We start from the raw sequence: 22,829 nt of genomic DNA, 5'->3' as shown, positions 1-22,829 counted from the left end.
ATCAACAGCTCAATACAGGAGGGCATTTCAAATCAATAACTCGGGTGCTGTTGTATGAAATTTCTCCCAAGAGCCTATACTCGCATACTCAGACCAAGGACTTACTGTTTTACGGCAACAAAGAAAACAGTATCAAACTAACAGGGAATTACACCTTGACGTGTTATATTTTGGAACAATACAAACAAGCACAGCACCTTATTTCCAGTAAATGACTGAAAACTTCATCATTTAACTGTTAAACATTTCTTGTTCTGTATGGTTACTGCCATTGCAAGGCTAATATACCAGTATGAAATTCTCTTTTTACAAAAAATTTAGATTTACCAGTTGTTGTTGTTATACATATCTGATTAGGAATGGCCAGTTGTGTTTTTCATGTCTCAGCTTGAAGCTACAAAACCCATTACTGCACACAGGGAGAATGAGGAGGTGTGGTCAGACTCCTCTGACCCACCTACCTTCAAGCAAATAATCTTTTAACACATCACAGACAGCGTGGCTCTGTACTGGAGGTTCAGAGCTGACTGGAGGAGAGGCACCTCGCTCAACAACAGTGCCACAACCACTGTTTGAGGACTCCCAGTCACAGATGACTAGTAACACGACCCAGGCTCGAACCCGGGATCACAGAGCTCAACCTGTGCTCAGGTGAGCACCTTTACCACTTTAGCCACTCAGGAAGCTCCTGTATGAAATTCTGACTTGATCTTGCCTATCACAAATACTAAAACAATCTGTCTTAGTAATCATAATCTGTATGACCAATAAGTACTGCAGTCGCTGAAGAAGCAAGATTCCTTATCTGTGTGCACACTGTGATGTAATCTAAAGCTGGCTTTAACACTATTAAAAATTGCTTCAAACAATGAACCACTGTTACCATTCTGGAAAATTCCTATAACTGAAATCTAAATTAAAATTCAATTTGCAGCAGACATTCTCCACAAAACACACACCTTTTTTATATTAGATAACTTGAATTCTGCTGAGAATCAAGCATCGCTATATAAAAAGTTAAGCGCAACCCCAGCGCAATGTTGCCAGAACCACATCAATGTTCATCATGTCCAGAATCGGCACAAAAGAAAAAGAACAACTTATCTTTCTCAATTCTACTCTTTCAGTACACACTGAAAGGAGACTTGCACATTTTTCTTTTAAATTTATCTAAAAGTTTTCTCTCCTGAATCATACACAAGACATCCTAAGCCCTACCACAACCTAACTTCGCAAAAACACTTGGCGATTCTGGCCACTAATAAGGAGCTTTGGGAGGCATGACAACTGACTGAAAAAGACTGGCACTAGCCCTTGTTTTCATCAACACTGCACTCACACAATCACCCCATGCCCTTTGTGAAACATGTTAGATCAGACAGAAAACGTACAGGCCTGGGAAAGGGTTCATCACAAAAAGTCAGGAGCAGAATCAGACTTGTTTGGTCCCCACTGCAACACTGCCAGCTGAAGTTTCAACTGACTTCAAAATGTCATTCGGCCAGTAACTCTCTGACTCTCGGTAACTCTCACTCTCCCCCGTGTGCGCTCACAGGTTTCCAGCATTCTCCAAGTGGTCCCGTTATGTCATCCGCACTGCCTTCGCTAGTTCTGAAATGGCTCATAACAGAAAGGCCTTGCACAGACAGGAGTACGCTGGCAGGGGAACGCCGGTTTAAAGGTAAATGCGCCATGGGAACTTGGAGTAGACAAAGAGCTAATCGACAATCAGGACAGCACGGCTATTTTTTAAGGCTGCTTGAGCACGTACCTTTTTTTCTGTGCAACTACTACCCAGGCAGTGCTTAAAAAGGCGGGCATTCATCACATCGACAGGAATTTGCACCCAAAAAATAAGAGACCATTCACAGTGCAGCCCCTCTCTCAAGTGTCATGGCTGGGCGGCAATGCTGACTCCTCAGGGCGATGCCCGGAAAGAGGATTTGTGCCTGATAAGTGGGCGCGCACACACGTCTGGCCCCCGCCTGGTTTGGAAAGTGTTGAGGGTTTGGAGGGGCATGACATTCAAGGGAGTACATCTCCAGCACAAATACGTCAGGCCACATAACAGCTAACAAAAACAACTCCTTTCACAAACATCCCAGGAGGAGGTAAGACGGCACAAGGCAAGAACAAAGCATTCTGAAATTCACCCTTTTTGTTTTCAATAAGATTTAAAGAACTATTACAAGTTAAAAGTTACTTTAGGATCCACAGAGGAGCGCATTCTATATTGTAAATTTGAAGCACTGCATGGCGACAATTGCCTCTTATTCTGTACAAAAAGAGACAGTACATGACCTTTGAAATTTTAAATACATTTCTATAGAGTAGGACATTCAAGTTTGTCTCGTAATTAAAATATTATGTCAAATAAATGGTCATTATCAGCCATCTGCTCTATGCTCAAATACTGAAACAAGTTCATTACCCTACACAATGGGTGACCTTTAATAACCCCAAGCTGTTTCGGCTTGTCAGACCCCACTTTATTACATGATGTAAAACTTCTATTCAGCTTTGTAATCACAACAATTTTTTATGGACTACAATTGGGCTGAACGACAAAGAGCAATCCATCCACTGCACACTTCTAAAGCTGCTTCAGAAGAAGCCCTTATAAATCGCCGCGGATGAGGATTCTTTGTTATTATGAGTCAGAATCCCCCCATGTACTACACGTGCAGAAATAAAGCCGTGGCACAGAAATTTGCAACGTCGGGGGGGTGCTTTTCCAGAAACGTTTTCCACCTGCGACAAGACCGGCCTCTCACAGCAGACCGTTAGACCTGACCCTGCTGCCTTCCTGAGGACAAAACTCCGGGGAAGCGCGGAAAGAAACGCTCGTTTGTTTCGACATTGGGTAAAACAACTCGCACCACGCTGCGATTTCAAAACTAAATACCTGCATACCTGTCACTCGATTTTAAAAGCAACTGTACTGTGGCGTTTCGCCAGATCCTTTCGGTCAACTCTCCAGTACTGGGATAGCGAGGCCTGTTCAGCTTTCGTTCGCGTTTGTTTACGCCCCCCCTCTCTCTCCGTTTAATCTTGTGTTTCGAGACAAAGAAGCTGCAATATAGAAAGGTTTTGAAAAAGAAATTGCAGACCACTAGGATTTGGATTTAGGTAATCCACTTAGATTACCATGGACGGCTCTGTCTTAAAATGGCAATGCTGAGATCACAGAAAATAGGTCACGCGCACAAACAGCAGCCGCCGTTCCTGAAACGCTGCGCATATGATCGTAATGCTTAATTGTATTACATCTAACACACGTGTTCACCTCTTTCATTCCAAATAATAACCTTAAAGACTTGATTTAATAAGGTTGCTCCAAAGTAAGTAATTCCATGTAAATCCCAGATATTACAGCAAAATTCCATTTGATAAGAAAAGGCTCATCTCCTGGAATTGGCCAATCCTTCTGTCAGATAAGCACAGGCAATTTACACATGAAATCAGATTGTCTAATTCCTTGATGAATCACTATGCCAGTCCCATTTCCATATTTCGCTGCTTATACTCCAAGTACAATTAGACCACTATCTAGAAAAGGCAATCTGCTCCCATGTGGTCTGCAGTCGCAAACTTTACTTCTTGCTTGAGATTTTTTTACTTTGCTCTGCACCCATCCTCCAGTCTGGACCTCACAGCGTGGCGAAATGTTGGAAAACGCTGCTGTACTTCTAACATACGCAAGCAGGCAAACCAGTGAACCACAACTGTACCTTGGAATTGAATGACTACTAATAAAAGAACAAACAGCACGATCACCTGGAAGTAATTAACTATGTGGAAAATCCCTTCTTTACTCTACATGGGCCTGAACTGCTTCTGCCATAGCTGCCTCGGAAATGTCTGTTACAGCCCCATCTCCTTAACAAAAAAACCCTTCGCAGGTCCCGCATTGCCACTGGCTTCCTGATGGCTGGGAGCAAGGCTTTTGTGATGGAAAATCATACTGATGGTGTGACTTGCACCCCAGGGGACGGTCAGCTTCCACAGACAGTACTGTCACCGCAGAAAAAAAAAACTCTGTCACTGCTCCCAGATGCGCGATGCGCCTTGTCCAGAGAGCTGGGGGGGGTGGGGTGGGGGTGGGTGGGAATGGCTGTTTCCTGACGAAAGAGGCTTTGAGGGTCTACTTGGCAAGAATTACCTACTTACCCATTAGGCTGGAGTTCATGAAAGGTGTCGGGGACAATCCTTCATGGGACACTAATCGACTGTCAGTCAAGTGATCACCATAATGAGGACTGTCTGCAAACCCCTGCAGGAAGAGTATTACACAGATTATTAGCCGGTGCCCCTAATTGAGTGCGATGACACTCCTCTAATTAGTGCGCGTGACTGCAATTGGTCGATCGTCGCTGCAAACATTAGCTTTCCCATTTGTGTTGCGTCTTGCCTGGTGTTAATCATAGGTTTGTCACTGGTCTGGTCTTGAGAAAAAAAAAACAACAACAAAAAAAAAACAACCAAAACACTAGCCTTAAAGATAACAGAAAAGACCCAGCGACAAACTGGGCTTTCAGTTCCCATAATATCGCCGCAGACCGCAAAACAAGGTTAAACAGGTACTGCCTCATCTTTCAGGTCTGAGTAGTGGTGAGGATTTGAAAAGATCCAATTAAGGCCGATCATATATTTATTATAATTATATATATTTACACAGTTTCCTAAAATTGTTTACACACGCTGGGAAGCATTGAGTCTATACATTCTACCAACCCACATCCAGTAAACATGACCACAAATGATCACTCTGTGCTGCTGGCCTTGACTCCTGTGATGATTTCAATACAGAGACACTGTAGGGTACTCATCAGATCCCAGAGCCCACAACTGTGGTAGAGCACAGCATGACTGCTTAGCAGTTCTATCCAAATAATAAATTAGTTGATTGCAGATAAAGGCTTACTGTATGTGTAAGCTTGACTGCTGCAGACAAGTGTGTATTTACTACAGTATTCAAAATTTCAATTTTTTTTTTAAAAAAGAACCATTGCCCACATTCGAAGAAAGGTGAGGGATTTTCTTTCAGTGTTCCCTGGCTTACGAGAGCACTGTTCTGCAGAGGGCCACTTACTGTCGCATCATTTCTGCAGAAGATTCTTATGCCACCAGTTTAGAGCATTAAAATAAGCAGAACTGCTAAATAGGCGTATATTTTTTTCTTGAAAGAAGACCACTATAACTTGTTTCACCCGTCAGGTGTCTGTAAATTCAAAACCTTTCTTCCTCCACTGTACTTTAAACAGTGCCCTTTCATGAAAGCTATCAGCTATAAGGCTTTGGCCTAAATATTGGTCACACTTGGATCTTTTAAAAACTCTGGGTCTCCTGCAATAAAAGATACTCTGTAGCAATACTAATCCTAACCTCCCAGGAAATCTGTCTGGACTCAAGACGAGCGAGTCTGGTGCAGGGCTGCGCAATCTGTTCCCCAAAACTGCATTAATGTGGATGGGATGAACAGCAAAATCGCACACAGTCATGGGGCTGCATTTCTATAGACTTCCAGAACTCCGGCCGTATGAATTTGACACAAACTAAAAGCTAAATCTTATTATCCGTCTTTTTTTTTGGAGGGTGATCGAATAATTTCACTGGCAGCAGGATGCTGGCTGCATCAAAGCAGTCTGCTGAGATTTCCCATTGTGCTTGTATGGTCACTGCTCCACGACGAAATAAAATAACACAACCGCCCCCCGCACCGAGGAAGTAGGGAAAATAAACTGTGCAGGAACACAACAATAGCGTACAGAAAGTCTGGAAATTTCGTAACCATAATTGCAGGTTGAATTCCTGTCTGGAGAACAAAGGCAGAAAGAAAGCCGTTCTTAAGGTTCAACAGTTCTTCATTTCCGAGTACATTTTACTGACGGGTTAAATATCATAACCTAAATAAGGCATGGCCGCTGCCTGGATCCTGAAGGGGCTGACAGGATCCCGGAGGGAGACGGGAGTGAAAAGGCTAAGGAGTAGTGGACAAGAGCTCGGAGCAACGGCGTGCGTCCGCGCCGTCCGCCGGGGCTATTAGATCATCAATCACAGGACACTCATCACTTCCCACTCTCCGGGGCCAGCATTCAAGAAGGCCTTAATGGGAACGAAGCCGGGCTTCGCTATCTCGGCTGCACGCTGTCAGCTCAGCCAGGGGGCCAGCAACTCCGGGCTAAATAACTGTCACATCACTGAAGCCACTTAAGGATGCGAGTCACCGCCCCCCTCGCTATGCCACTTTAAAGTCAACTGGCATCGAGTCTCGTGTCCCAGGTGAGTCTTTGCCCATGACGAGGCGCCTGTGACGGACACGGGGGGAGGCAAGCTCGGAGACACGCGCAGAGCGGCGGAGGCGACGGTGGGGGCTGTCCTGCGGTAACCGCGGGCGCGGCCCCATGCGTTTCTCAGATGGGGCGCGGGCAGCAGCGGCTGCCCAGAAAGCACAGCGGCTCCTGGCCAAGGTCAGCGTGGCGCAGCGGCGGCGGCGCCCCCAAAGAGAGGAATGAACTATTACACGTGCGCGTGCGTTGGGGGGGTTGGGGGGGAGCCTTTGACAACAGAAAAGGCTGGAGTTACTTCAGGGAAGTGCTCCTGTCTGTCTCTCTGCCACGCGGCATCAGTTACTGGAAATGCTCTTTTTTATCTATAAAAGGGATGAGAAATGGGGAAAAAAATCACCAATTTCAGACTGTTTACTGGCAGCTGTAAAATGAAAGGAGCAGAGCTTAATGCTGTCCATCAGCAAGGAGATACTCCATAGTGTTTCAGGTTATACCTACGTGCATCTACAGAATTTTAACATATTTGAATTGAAAGAAATACATTTGAAATTATTTTTTTTCTGTTCATACTTTCTTCATAGAACAAGTTACATTTGCTGTGTTCTGTCTGCATTTCATATGTTAATGAAGTCTGGCCTGACCTCCAAGAGCTTTGATTAACCACAGGCAGGAAGGTCACGACCTTTCACCTTCCACCAATGGTAGCACTCTGCTCTGAACTCTGCAGCCACAGAGAATACTATCTGCACCCCCTGCCCGAGCTCCATTAATTCAGAATATTTACTGCTGGTCGCTGGGATGAATAACTCACTGGTAGGCAAACAAACGCGGTTTAACAAACAGTGTTAAACTAAATGAATTATTGACAAATTCTGCTTCAAACAGACACAACCGTATACATGTTACTGGAACATTTCTCATCTAAGATACTAAAAGAAAAAATAGGGGATGGGATTGCTTCTTAAAATGCCATTAATTTTTAATGACAATCAGTTTCATTAGTGTTACTTTATTTGGATAATTCGTAGTATGGTGAATATTTACATTCACATTACACACATATATTGGCAAATATTAGCAAGCAGAAATTTCCATTCAAATGGCATCTCTCCATCTTCCTCTAAAAAGGACCAAAGCTGGAAACCCATTCACCCTTCATTCCCTGTTTTGGGCACCTTTCTGAAATATCTCCAAGATAAGGCAGAATTAATCACAGTCAGAATCAGAAGTGCAACCACTTATGCAAATCCTTCCTCAGAATCATATGAAGGACTTTTTTATTTCGCTGTAGTTCCAAATCACCAAATTTAGTTTCTGCTCTTTAAAGTCTGAGGAGTCTGCTTCTCACACCACAACACAGTTTTTTCTCTTCCTAGTGCGAAGAAACATGAAAAAAAATCGTAAGTGAGCTCTAGAGGGATGAGAGGGTCAAGAAATAGAACTGGTGTGATATCACACTTAGGCCAAAGGTACAAAGGCATCTGGGAGTACTGTCAGGGAGAAAATGCCATATGACAAGACCACAGACCGGAGTGCACTTCAGTTAAAATTATTTATTTAAGAAAAGGGACAGCAAACGTCTGATGGCTCATAACAACCAAATATCCATGCGAGGTTCACAGCCAAATGTAACCTTGTTCCCAGCTTGGCACACAAACCCTCTAGGCTGCCTCCACATCCTGTCTGACATCTCTTTTTTTGAAACGCAAGTGAACAACACACGGCAGCAGAACAGGAGAAGTGGGTATGTGACATGTACAAATTGTTTAGCATAAATAAAGAAACTTCAATGCTAAAATATTTAAAAGGAAATTTAACGTGAGGATTAAAACTGTGCCAAAACAATACCATCTGCAGCAGTGTTGACATGATGCAAATATATTTGTGCCAGTGCCTTAAGTATTCTCTCCCTATCGCTTCAAAGAATCATAATCCGTCCTCTCAGAACCCACCTCTGTGGGAGCACAATCTGGCACGGTTTCTGCAAGACCAGAAACAAACGCAAAGCAAGGGGCTTACTGCTCAATGAAAAGAAATTTCAGGTTTAAAGAGGCAGTTCCAAAAGTCTGTCAGGGTGGTTTTCCTATATGCAAGCGGATCGGGGGGCGGGGGGTTATGATGGATTTTCTTTCTCATTTGGAATAATTTCTGAGATGTCTGTGAAGTGTTTTACAAGTTGCACTCCACAACCATATTCCAGTGTTCAAAAACGCAGGTAATGCAGGCAGACGCATAGTGGACAACAAGCACGCATCCAATGGCTTAATCATTTGTTAGAAGGCGATTTCCAGAAAAGGCACAAAGGCAGGTTCATTATGTTCCGGTATGAGCCTAATCCCGTCATCACACATCGCGTAGACGGGCATGGACATCAAACTGGAGCGGATGATGGGAGCTTGAAACTTCTGGAGAGGGTGAAAGAATCAGGGTGATTTTAAAACCAAGGAACAAAGAACTACCAAGAACTTTGAAAAACAAACAATGGTGGAAGGGCAGCAGATTGGGTCTGTTACACATAACAAAAACATCCTGTTATTTCTGTCTCTTTCTTTCTGGCGCTCACTCACTGAACAAAAATAGCCTGATGTCATAATGGCATTTTATCCTTCAAAATAAAAGCCCCTCTATCAATAGGAGTGCTTGATTGTTTTACTGGATGCAGTCAGTGCTTGACAATGAGGCACTCCTGGAGGCTCAAAGCAACAAGTTATGGACGCTCATCACATTGCTCTCCGCAGGTAACTACAAAAATTGATCAAAGTGCAACACACTCGGGAACATTCCACAACTTTTACTGTGACTGCATTTGTTGATGGAGAGCTGAAGATGACTCTGTGTACCAGAGAGAGAGCAGGAGGATTAAACAGACAGAGAAGGCAGATCAACAAAAAGAAAGATAGAGAGGTTCACAAAAACAATCAGTTCATGCATACAAGGGGATTAGAACGTTTCCCTTTGCTTTCTGCAGTTGTACAGCGCAGACCCATGGAGACATGTAATGGAGAGAATGACTGTACATGGTTGTGTTGCCGTCCTTAAACTGGTTCCATTCTACACAGCAACCTGGAGCCTCAGCACTGTTCTCGAGACATGAACTGAAGCCGAACTGTAAAACGCAACATATGAATTTTGAATGAGATCATAGCTCAGAGTTCTTGAGATGAGTTTCTACAAAACTGCAAAAGAGAAGGCTTCTCATCTCTTGACTTACGCCTGCTTTGTGAACCGTCAACCTCTCGGAGTTCTTGTGCTTTTTCAGAAGGGGGACGATAACTCGCTCAAGACACACCCCTCCAGATTTTACGTTATTTATTTATATTTTTTGGACCATACACGTATGTCTCTTAAGAGCTAATGGGTTCATGTTGTGTTAAATGCACTGTGCATTGCGTCGTGTCCTTTACCTGCCTGCAAAGCAGTTTCCCCCCACGAAAACGCATCACAAGGACAGATGACTGCATTGATCAACACACTCGAGCAACTTTTTTTCCCCCCCCGCATCACACCTTCCCCAGCCCAGTGTGGCCTAATCATGGTGGCTCTCTATATGCAAAGAAGCTCAGCAAACAAATGTGCACTGAAATGATTGCGCCTGTTTATACTTTAGTGGCGAAAGCATCTGTCTGTTGACTTATTTCCCTTCCCAGTAATGTCAGAAATACTGATTTATATGTACCTGAAGCAGAGATATCATGTGTCTCTATCTTGTAATTCAAATCAGCCTGTCTATGGTACTATAGCCTGTAGATGTTCATTCGGGAAGGGCACTGGGAAATAAACAAGGGAACGCCAGCGCTGTGGATCTGACATTTAACTGATTTCTAATGAAAAGTGACAAGAGATTGACATTAAATGAAATTCATACAGGACAGCAAGAACAACAAATGTGTAAAACAAACAGGAATTATCTGTCCTGCTCTCACACAGTAAATCAATGAGAGTATTTCATCTGCATTTAGCTGGAGTATTAGCACAGTCTCGTTCACTCGAGTATTATTACTTTATTCGCTTGTCCACCCCGCTTCCTAAACGCACAGAAACACACCGCTCCAAGACAACGCACAATGTTAACAACACATTTCGAGAGGAGTTCAAATTGTAATCAATTTAAGCTCATTCATGATTATTTAAAACCTCAACAAAAAAAGCAAATACATTTTGAAATAGTTTAGCTTGGGCTGCCTAAACAGCCAGCAGATTATATTATATATGAAAAGGTATTAAATGACAACAAATGAATATTGAAAGCAGCAACATCTGTTGCAGTTTTAATGCATATTTTCAAGCACTCTGTGTGTGTATTTTTAAAATATAAATGTTTAGCCAGTAAAACAGTGGTTGGTCCCTTTCACAGGAAAACTTGAACCCCTCTACCATTTGCCAAAAATAAGCACTCATTTTAATCTGTTGGTTATAGATCTACTATCAGTTCCTCTTTCTCTCTTTGTTTTGTTTCAGAGTGTAACTGTAACAGAACATTCTGATTAGTATTCAAGAGATGATGAAGTGAGAAAGAGAGAGAAAAGAACACACCCACATCAACCAAAATTAAATGAAAATACACAAATATTTCCAAATCCTGATGTAATTAATATATTATATATTAAACATAATTATCCAACATGAAAAACTTAAATCAGTACAAGAAATCCCCCACTCAGTTTAAAAAAAATACGCTTAATTGAATTCATCCATCTCCTCCTGATTCATGTGAAGAGGTGAAATAACAGGGACAGGTCTTGCTTGCTGTCTGTAAAGTTTAAAATTAAGCCTGAGAGTCTGAAAATAAGATCTGAATTTTTTTTGGGGGGGGGACAAAAGAGAAGAAAAAATAGTAATTTTCTGTGATCTTGTACTTAAGAAGGAAGGAGAGTGCCTATCTGCAGGCAGCCTTACCCTGGAGGATTCGTACGAAGGACTGGGCTGGCCCCCGGTGCCCCAGGACGACGTGCTTGTCCTCTCGTCCATACCTGTCATTGAAGAAGACACACAGCCACATCAGTCCAGCAGGCGAACACCAACCCCACTTGTCCTCTGTAGCTCATACAGGTGCTGAAGCCCGCAGGCAGAGGCAGAAGTGAAGCCACACTTACACACAAAAGATACCACTAGAAACACATAGGCGGACAGACACACTGACAGCTATAATTAGCTTGTGTCGTTAAAAGAGAAATCTCATCCAAAAAGCACACATGGCAAAACTGCAGCTCTGCGTGTGTGAATTTGTCACCAATGCAGCTTCTTTCCCACTAGGCGACTTCAGATAGTCTCTTTTCCACACCAGACACAGAGTTCAACAAACAGGCATCCATCCCCTTTTTAACCACTTCATCCAATCCGGGTGTTTAATTCAATTTTAACAGGTAACTGTGCAATGTTTTTTTTTTACTACCACATATTTATTGTTCTCTACAACTTATCTATTGGTCTGGTTGTTCCTATTTATTATGTACCACTACTCTATAACGCGCTGTCTACACTGTGTGGTGTTGTCTGCTGTACTGTGCCTGGCCTGAGAGATCAGCGCGAATATGAATTCCAATGTACAGGTGTAATTATGGCAATAAACGCCTCTACCCTCAGGGTCGCAGGGAAGCTGGAGCCTGTCTCAGTAAGCAACGGGTGCTAAGCGGGCTAGATAGGACGCCTGTCCACCACAGGGACGACAAATGCGCACATACACACACCAGGGCTAACTTTTCCAGAAGCCAATTAACCTACCAGTATGTCTGTGGACAGGAAAAATAGGGGGAGAGCATCAAACTGTACAAAGCGAGCAACAGCGCCGATTCCACCCCATGTCTGGAATTGAACCCGGGGCTCCAGAGCTACAAGACAACCCGGCCAACCACTGCGCCACTGTGCCAGCCATTTGAACAGACATGAATTTCATAACCATCTTTGGTCAATCTTCATCTCGCCCTCACAGCGCAGATGAGAAATCATATTAACATGAAATCTTAACTCAACCCAGTCATCAGGCAAACTTCTGCTGTTCTACCGGCAAATTAAACAATGGTCTGACAGTATTCCTGGAAGCTGATGACTAACGTGTTCAAGAAACTTTAAAAAAAAAATCTGCATGGCTAGCTCAATTATTAAGGCAATTCACCATGCTTCATTTATTTTGGTTTATACAAGTAACACATGGAAATTTCAAAGCACGCTTTACAAAAGTATACATTTAAGTTTGCTAAAAAGCAATTTAAACAGAGAAAGAGATTGGCAATGATTTAGAGCCTGACCCTATAAAAGCAGCTGAGCATCTTAATTTAATAAAACTCATTTTAAAATCACGGTGTTGCCAAAGACAAAAAAGAGTATACTTTATTGTATGGATTCAACATCTGCTATGTGATGAACAAATGTAATATCTAACCCAGCAAATTACATTTATGGAGACTCTACTCAGTTCAAAAATATGAGTTTTCTCTCTCCTAATGTCCTTTTATCCAATATTGTTTGCAGGTAACAATGTTCCTTCCACAGATCCTTGTATAAGCTAAATAATTGTAAACCGGAATTTTGCAGAAAACTCGCGTTATTGATCGCACTTTTCATATAAATGCATTTCACTAAGAAGTATTATAGTTTATTCAATTTTTTTCCACATACAATCACTCACTAAAAGTACGAAGGTGTATTTTTTTTTTCAAAAATTAAGATAGCAGAAAAAAAGTTTGGAAAAAGACTTCATGGCTAAATTAGCTTTATATAATCCTAAAAAGACATTCCTCAAAACAGTTCAATACAATTTTTAAGACAAATAATCTCTATAATATTATTACATTTAAAGATATTCAAACACCCTACGGGAAACACCCTTACATTTTCACACTGTTCCTAAGTGCAATGCTTAATTTAATACTTTAATTTGTTTGGATAATTCGGGGAAATGACACAATAATAAATTAGAAGAATATATTCCTATCAATTTAAAGTGTTTTAAGGTGCACAGAATATGTAGGAATAGCTCTCATTCTAATTCCAGAATCAAGAGATTGTTAATTTCCTGTGCAAACGCTTCAGTCACTTGGTGCAGAGTTTTAGACCGTTAATTCCTGTAATGACACACACTTGTCTCTTTCTTACAGTAACTTCTGACAGATTTTCCTTCAATCTATACATTCTGCTCCCTTGTGCTTTGAAATGTGCCTGCCCTTACGGCGGTCTCTAGTGAACCTCTAATCAGCTCTGTGCAGTACCTGTCAGTGATGTAGCGCTTTTTAACCCCTTCCGACTACGCCTCAAGCACAGTCAAGGGCGGTTAACCAACAATGGAAGGAAAGCCATGTGCACTGAGCTGCCTGGACAGCGCAGTGAAATGCCTGCTCGTCAGTTTCCTTGCTTCGTGCATTTTCCAGGTACCTAACGAAATATCTCGAACCCCCCGTCCAACAACACGACTGAGTTACCCAGTAAAGTATGAGAAATTGAAAGCAGTTACTGGGCATTTCATGTTTTTCTTAGAAACGGACAAAGAAAAAAAGTTTCATTTACCAATTTAACAGAAAGGCCGTCTGCTCTGCTCCGAGAACTATCGTACTGCCCAAACCCACAAGAAAGCCAAAGGGTCTAGAAATGAAACTGGTTTTAAAAATGAATGACTTGGGTTTTGCCAATGAATGCAAGTAATGAAGAAGTACCTCAAGTTCAAGAATTAGACTGGTTTTAAAAGCCAGGGTGACCAACAGAAATAATGGTCAGGATGATCAGCACGATCTGTGTGTCCTGGCTTCCTTACATTTTCTGTACAGAGTGAAGGTCATCTGAGACCCAGACATGGGAATCAAGAACCGAAATAAAAACTGACCACATGATACTAACCACACCACCCTGTCTGGAACAAGTATGTTATAACGCAACGCTCTGTCCCCACAGAGAAACCTCAAGAAGTACAACCTGTGCCCTCGAGGTCTGGGCCACTCCTCCTCCGCAAAACATATTGGCGAAAACTGTAATTGTCATCGGTCCATATCACAACTAATGGGGGGCTCCCGACTGGCCGGACCAATAAGGACGGAGCACAAGGTAGGGTGGGATTAGTCGTCCTGGGCTCTTTCAGCCACACAGACCGTACAACCTCCTGGGCACCTCAGACATGGGGTTCTGCCTGTATGGGACACAGCTTGTCCTCCAATCTCCAGTATGGGGCTGAGGTGGGCGGGGCACAGGAGCTTGCCCGCACTTCCTCATTGTCTCCCGTGTGCAGTAGCGGGGTCGGCAATCACAAGCCGAGACGTGAACAATACCCACTTGGCTACAGCGAATCGGGTGAACGGGTACACGAAAAACAGACAGCATCCGTACATTTAAAAGCGCATTCTTGTTGAGGGGCCATGTAACCGAAGCCAATCACTTGGAGTCTTTGAGGAAACTGCAAAATTGGCAACTAGCTAATTAACAAATCAGCTATTACCAAACAAATGAGCTAGAAGAGCCGAATGGACTTTCTTGTTTTAAGTACTGCTTGTGAGTAAGAATGGGTCAGGGCTGAAGAAGCCCAGTAGAAAGAAAGGCACCGGCAAACTGTCTGCAGGAGGCGTGTTTCATGCAAGTAGTGACATGTAGCAGCCAGCATGGCTCATGGCAAGCCAATGAGCTCAAACTAACATGACCTCATTAAGGACTTTCAAGTATTTGTCTCTTTCTTCTTTCCGCATTGACTTGTAGCAGAAATACAATTAAATACTGCCCAAATACAATTTAGCTATTCTGCCAATAACCGAGAGAGTACAACTGCCAGATGGTAACTGACAGCCGGAAATATTATCCCTCATCCCTGTTTTGAAAAAAAAAATGCCATGCTTGAAAATCAGCAGGTGGCACTGCTGGTTATGCAAAACTCCCAGCAGCTTTTAAAGCAGTGCAGCAACAGCAGCGCTTTCTTCACACACATGGATCCAAAAAAGATGGAAATCAGCTTTATTTACAGAAAATAAAAATCATGAAACAGAAAATTCCCGACAGTAGATCTACAAGTTAAAAATGGTGAAGTAAGCAATCCACTGAACTGTATGAATAGCGGTAAAACATCACCTCATTAAATTACGCAAAATCCTATGTATATCTTTTATTTAAAGTGAAGGAAATGACATCATCCAGAATGAGTCAATGCTCTTCCCCAAGGACCAATAAAGAACTACAGTTTATGAGTAATACATTTTTTTCCTATGAAATCAATTATTTATATTTCTGATAAATGTTGAGGTTTAGATTTTAAGAAAACATAGGAGAACTTTAAAAAGCTGTAAGAAATCTCCAGTGCTCAAGCCTCTGGACATTGAGTATCATCGCATTTGGCAGCTCTAAAGAGAACTTTTCCTGTGGTTTCTTCTGCTGTGACTCAGCTGCTTTAACCATCTTCTAAATCCTTCGAGACAAAATGTCATACAATCCTGCACCCCGGATGTCAGACATGTACAAAGTGTAGTTTAGCGGGTGAAAGCTACTGGTTTCTGCTGTATGACCACATTTTTTTTCCCCCACTGAGCATTACAAAGATGTGCAATTAACGTCTTTTCCACTGGCCAGTCTAATTTTTTCTCCATGACAGAAGAGTGGTTTCTCACAAAACTTCTACCCGATTCCTATCCCCGAAACAGATACACCCTGGACGGGACTCCTGTCCACAGCAGGGCACACAGACACACTCACGCAAGGACCGATTTCCCCACACGCGGATTAAAACTACCAGCGTGCCTTTGGACTGCGGGAGGAAACCAGAGCAGCCGGAGCAAACGCATGTGAACATGAGAAGAACATACAGACTCCACGCAGACCTGGAATTGGACTCAGGGCCCCAGAGCTGCAAGGCAGTAATGTCAACCACAGCGCCACCACGCCACCCTGCTTGTAAAACGTAACATTCCTAGAATTTAGGAATGTCTTCTGTTTTGTTTCCAGTTGTTGCTTGATTCAAATGGTATTCTGAGTTTCCTCTTACGTTAACATTACAATACACATTAGGGGGTGACTACTATCTAAAACTGCAAAACCTTGAATTAATTTGTGGAAATGTAAAACGACAAAAAAAAATGGGGAGTATAATTAATGCTACTTTAACAAACCAGTAAATAACTTTCTACTACAGAAACTGCAAAACACCATATGGAACGTGCTAGCGACACAAATTCAATCATAACCGGGAAAGGAACGGTATATCAAAACCAGGCCAATGACATTACCCTGAATTCTTCAGCCAGGTTTCTGACCAACGAGCAGAATCTGCCAGGCACACTTGACCCAGTGCGGACTAATGGCGACTACGGAAGACGTGCCAGAGCGTACCAAACGCTCTCTCCCTCAGCTTGTTATGGATCAAAGCTGGAAAAGGTTAATAAAGTTCTATTAACCCCGACTACCTGATCATCGACATTGAAAAATATGAATACACCAAATCTGTGGAGTACTTTCAGAACACGGTGATCACTGACCCCTTGAAAAAATTAAATTTTTCACCGTTTAACAAAGCGTAAACATATAGTCCTGAAACAATTCTTAGTTATACGAATTACACCCATCAGAAAGTTTAAAGGACCAAGATTTTAACAATGCTAAAGGGCATTTTTACACTTGGGAGATTGTATAAAACCATTTCCCCCCCCAAACATACTTCACGGAGAGTAACCGTGCTTTTCTAGAAAAGAAAAATTTAATTCGGAGGCCTACTCTGTATGAATTTTTTTCAGCTTTTCGAATTAATAATTAAATATTACAGACGCCATATCAGACTGCCCCTCTCCCCGCCCCGAAACAAGATGAATCAGAAGTCACAGAAATACACTTCTCTGTTACAATTTATTATCGACTCCGGGCATCAGCCCTTTCATTTCATGACCATTTTAACCCCATGTGGTTTCTAATTTTAGCCAGGTGCGCCAGATAGCCTCAGCTCTACAGATGCAAATTCCTCGGTACCTGCAGCCATCTTGGCTAACTCCTTGAAGACGAGCTGCACGCCTTACTCAGTGGTTAAATAAACCTCACACGCGCATCCTTCTGTGCAATCAGCTCTGGGTCGGCATGCAATCTTCTGGGCTCCATTCCAAGACGAACGTCAGCTCAATCTAAAGCATCCTTAGCCACATGCTTCCCCTCCCCCTCCCCCTCCCAGAGGCCAACAAAATCTTTCCTCCCCAATCTCCAAAATGATTAGCAAAAGACGTAGGCCTGAGCATATAAAACAAAGGGAAATTTTCAGTCAATTCCAAGAGCATTAGTTAATAAAGTTGTTGCATTGTTCTCTCCTTGCACAGAACTTATTAATTCTGCGTCCTCTGCCTAAACCAGTGCCAAAACAAGTTCATTTACATGCAATGTCTGTCAAGAAGAGGATTTAAATGTGGAGTTTTTTTGGCACAGCCCCTGCGCTGTGTTCTCCTCTTTGTCTTTGTTGTTGTTGTTTTAATGTCTAGCAGCCGCAAGAGATCTCTGTTTAACTTTCCACTCTTTTATTTCCTTTATTTAAGGATTATTTATGCATTTAATTTTTTGTCTGATTTTTCAGATCATTCCAATCACATCAGAAATGACGTTTTCAGTTAAGCACTGGAGGCACAGTGTTGAAGTGGCGAGCACTGCTGCCTTGCAGCGCTGGGGCCCTGGGGTCAGTCTGGACCTGGGGTGCTCTCTGCCTCTGCCAGTTTACTCCCAGAGAAACACTCCCACAGTCCTAAGGCATACTGGTAGGTTAACTACAGTGTAGCTCTTAGGAAAACTGCCCCTGGTCTGAGTGTGTGCTTGTCTGTGTGGTGTCCTGTCCAGGGTGTATCCTGCCTTGTAACCCACTGCTTGCTGGGTTAGGCTTTTCCTCCTCCGCAACCCGTTGGATAAAGCGGTTCAAAAATGAATGGATGGCCTTATTGTTTTTAAGCAAAAAAAAAAGAATCAAATCGTCAATATGAGTACGATATACTTCCAAGCTACAAATACAGTCAGAAAAGGTCATTTCTGTTCATACAATTTTCACATTGTATGTCATTGTATGTCAAATGCCAGTCATTTACCTTTTGCTCACAACTTCCAAAATAGAAGGTGTTTCAACTTAAACATCTGTGTACTTGAGGGGGAAGTGAAAAACACATCCCCAGTTTTCATCAGCCATGGTTATAAAAACACGGCAAGCAAACACGAGAGCTTTATTAGAGCACACCTTCCAATTCCACACCAAAATCCCATTCCCTGGAACACTTCTCATCGCATTCTACTCAAGGAACTCTGTCGGCTCCCAATAACAAAATTAGGGTCCAGCACAACCTTATAACAAAATAATAACTACAGGCTTCTCATGGTCTTTTTCCCCCCACGACTGGAGCACGGGTCTGGTCAGCTGACAAAGACACAAGTTTAAAGAAATACTGAGTTCCACACCTCTGCAACGCTCTGCATCAAGAGTGTAGGGTTGTAGTATCAAACCTTGTATTTCTGGGATGGTAAAGCAAAAGTTGAAAGTGTTCAGCCGAATTATGATCAGCTATTTCTCTTCCACAGCAATCCAAGCGTTGAAATCTTCTCCCTTTTTTTCTACCTCTACTGGAAAAACTGGTGCTCATTTCAGTGAAACACTTCAGCCTCACACTTGGCCAACGTCGCGGTTATATCCTGCTGATGTGTTTTTTTATACATCTGTTTCATTCTGTTGCAAATAAACCTATTGTCTATTGTGCGTTCTGACAGCATAATTTGTCAGATTGCATGTGCGTGTAACACCTACATTTTATATAGATGCCATGGGAATTTATTCCGAACAGTGATTATGCCTTAGATTCACTTCCCTTTGGAGAGTGTCCATGTTCTTCTGCATCATGCACGGAATTGTTCTGAGCGCTGTATAGCGGGTGATTTATTTTCAAGCTCTCATTTTAAACACACTTCAATCTTGCGCTAAGGGGCTATGAATGAAACTCTTTAACAATGGGCCGCATTCATGAAACGTTTACCATCGAATTAAATCAGCACCCACTTTTTTTCTCATGAGAAAACTCACAAATCTTTCACACTACAAATTTAAGAGGTAGTGAAACACATTAAATGTTTTTTTTTTACTTTTTTATTAAGTTTCCTAATTTAAAACTGAACTTATTTTGTCATATTTGGCCCATGTGTACGGCCAAAGACCTCCTTGATCTCAACTCTTATGTTTTTATCCACTTTCTAATAATAACACGGGTGGCGAAATTATCGCAACGTGGAAGCTGTATATGGCCCAAATATCTTCAATTTGAAAAATACATTTGTTAAGACTAATAATTAAAATGGTAATTATAAAAAATGAAAACGCAGTTACTGTTTAAAATACATTTTGGGTGAAACCTGATTGGAAAAAGTTCTAGGAAGGCAAAGACCGAGACAATTTTCTCTGGAGTGCGTAATTACTGAATAACAGTTTAAAAAATTCTCCGAGATGTAAAGAAGAGTCTGGGCACTGATATAAAAAACACTTTCCTTCACTGTGCGATTTTGTATGTGAGCTGCAATAAGTTCAGATGTAAAGCTTTATGAAGCCCTGTCTGTCTTTACTAAAAGCAGCAGGATGTAGTGACTTCTCCGAGGTACTAAATACTGTATTGTGAGTTTTAGTACTGTTAATCTTAAAATTAAGGTGGACCAGCTAATGGTTAACTCCAGTTCCTTTTAGAAACAACAGTTTCACAAATAGGAGCTATCTAATATAATAAATAGCAAAAATAATGGTTATTGCCAAAAATAGCTTGATAACCTAAAAGCTTTCAGGTGAACCTGTATTTTCTTGGCCTGGCAAACAAATCCAGTTCACTTTCAGTATCAAGACAAAACACGTTTTTGTTTATTTATAACTTCTCCAGCAAAATACAATTGCAAAAACAAATACTCGCAAAAATACATGAAGTGTGTCAGCACTAGTTCCACACACTTCAATATGACAACCAAAGATCGTTTTCCATTTACGCAAGACAGCGCATATCCAAAAAATAAGTTCATCGGAGAGACAGAGAACGGATTTATTTTTCTCATCAGTTAACCATTTAGAAGAACAGTCTAACTATACAATAATTAAAATCCAGTAAAAAAACACACCAAAGGGTGAATGTTGTTCAGAGAGAAAGCATTCGTCAGCGATCCCTGTAGATAATGAAGTGACACTCTCTCTACCTGTTCCTCACAGAGCTGGTGTCCCCAGGAACGCCTCCAGATCGGCGTTCGACGAGCACGAATGGCTCATTACCAAAAAAGGGGGAGAGAAAAATAAAACACAACCCCCTTTTCGCAGGGTGGAACATTTGAAAGTATTCGCGAAAATTGGCCAAATTAAAAAAAAACGACTACATAAAACTGGAGAGGTAAGCGACAGTCTCTGCAGAAAGGCCTGTTTTAAGGAAAGCTTATGTAATGGAATATGAAAATTAAATATGACAGGCATAATTGGCTATGTGGATGTGCATTCACAACGACATGTGCAGGGCTTGCACGTGCTCTGAAGTCAGGCGAGCAAGGATGCAAAACAGGAGCAAGTCCCACACTCAAAGGGGATGAGGCTTGCCGACCTTAGATGATCTCGGTGTTAAAACAAAACGGGCCTGCAATGCACACAGACCCTTATACACACAGCTTCCTGACAAGCTCCTCGCGTTCTCCTTCACCTAGTGTTCACAAGACCTGAAACGCCACACGCGCTGGCTTCTACCCTCCTCTTCCAGCAGGGATCACGACGCTGTGCACCATCACCAGCACACAGCACCGAGCACAAAGCAGGGCCACCTTGAGGGGAGGGCCGGCGCGTCTTCCTCGGGTGCCCAAACTCTTCCTCACCTCCTCGGCGGTCCGGGCCACCGAAGCCCTGGAAGGCCCAGAAGTGGAAAAACCAGCGCACTGCTGGCAAACCCTGAAAAACGGCCTGTTTTGCTGCTGCTGAAAAAACATTTCGCCAGACGTGACTTCATGAAGCAGGTTCCAAGTCATCTGACGGAATCTGGCTACCGCGTAACGCTGGGAAACGCAAACATTTGTTTTAGGCATTTGGAGCGACACCTACGAAATCAGTGATGAGGATGAAATCGATCGATGACAGAAGCTCGTTAGTAACGGGTAACGTCTGTGGTTGCTAAAGCATTACAGTTTCTTTCCTCGCAGGAAAATTGAAAGAAATGTTTTCCCCTACACATTCCTTTACCACTAAGCACCCGTAATAAATAAGCACATTTATTTTTTGCAATTAATATGACTTTTTCAGACAAATGCACATGTACACACATTACACATTCACATATATAAATCAAATATTAAATATAATACACACAAATCCATCCCAACTCACCAGTTTGGCAATGTAGGCAAAACTAAGCATTTCGCACGATTGATATTGGGCATGTTTAATAAATCAGTCCGTCTTGTCCCAACAGCCGAGGTCTAGAGTTTCTTAAATTTACAAGGTATACAACAGCAGAAATGCACTACAGAAAGGAGATGAAATATCTGGTGAGATTTACAAATTAAACACTTAAGGAGAAACAAAACATGGATTACTACCCAAAGAACGCTGTAACATAAAAACCAAAAGACATTTTCAAAATGATTTCAAAAAGCTGAAATGTCGGGCAGGGCACAAGAAGGCGAGTTGAGAGAAATTTTGTCCCGTGTCTGTTTGAGTATGTAGAAGCTGCCTGTCTGCAGACATAAGTGAACTCCGTGTTGGTGGAAACATCAAGCTCTGTGCCTGTCATGCCAGCCTCTGTGGTATTCTAAGCAATTTCTCCAGTGCACCTGTATTGATGAAAGAGAGTTTGTCAAGACGATCAAGATGTCTTCATTAAACACAAATCGTGCTCCTGAGCTCAGTCATCTACAATGAGCTGTCAGAGCAAGGAGAATCCTAGAATTTCAGAGGACACAGTGCATTGAAGAGACCCCAGTATTAACCAGTTATGCTCAAAATAAAAAAGGTATATTACCTGTGGACAGTACCGTTCTGTAGCTTTAGCTAACATAAAAGTTCCACACCTTCAGGGGATTCAACTGTGAGCAGAAGTTATTTTAAGTTATCCCTGTTCTATCTGGTGTTGCTTTCACCACGAGTGACGTGATCTTAAGTGCTTGCCAACAGGTATTTTCCCAAACTAAGCATGCATTCTGAAAATTACCAAACATGGAGCAAAACAAATCACGTCTTTATTTATACACACACAACAGCACAGAACCGCTACCCTCTCAAACTTGGAATATAGATGTAAATCTGTACTTTTTCACACCCATTTCATAAGCTTGTTCTCTTACACTTAAAACATGACAAATTCATGAGAGAGAGAAATACACACGCAGAGCAATGCAAGAGCAATCCATGGTCATTTTCATTTTAATTACTTGAATGGGTTTCCAAGTGTGATCGTTAAACAGCTAAAATGACAAATCCTTCTTTTTTTTCCTCCAATACTACTTAAAACCATTTTCAGCCTTGCTCGTCTTGCAGACGGTTTTACAGCTTGCACTCGATAGTTCTATAGTTCTAGCCCTTGCGGACATCCAGAGGAAACATATCCCCAAAGAGTTAAATTGAGGTAACCA

At 42.2% G+C, this 22,829-nt stretch overlaps 1 protein-coding gene across 2 annotated transcripts in view; it reads right to left on the bottom strand.

Moving 5' to 3' along the window:
* tcf12 (transcription factor 12) overlaps positions 1-22,829 on the bottom strand; it is a 119,122-nt gene that overhangs the window by 75,721 nt on the left and 20,572 nt on the right. For both annotated transcript variants that reach the window (XM_088920988.1, XM_088920989.1), the window contains exons 4-5: positions 11,187-11,260; positions 4,171-4,273 (exon numbers count right to left, since the gene is read on the bottom strand). In XM_088920988.1, coding sequence (XP_088777114.1) covers positions 4,171-4,273; positions 11,187-11,260 — 177 coding nt within the window. The remainder of the gene's footprint in view (positions 1-4,170; positions 4,274-11,186; positions 11,261-22,829) is intronic.

Source organism: Atractosteus spatula, chromosome 7, assembly GCF_055471065.1.
Source record: "Atractosteus spatula isolate fAtrSpa1 chromosome 7, fAtrSpa1.hap1, whole genome shotgun sequence".
Lineage (NCBI taxonomy): Eukaryota > Metazoa > Chordata > Actinopteri > Semionotiformes > Lepisosteidae > Atractosteus > Atractosteus spatula.
Note: the sequence above shows the minus strand (reverse complement) of the source record. Positions and strands in the feature narration are given on the sequence as shown.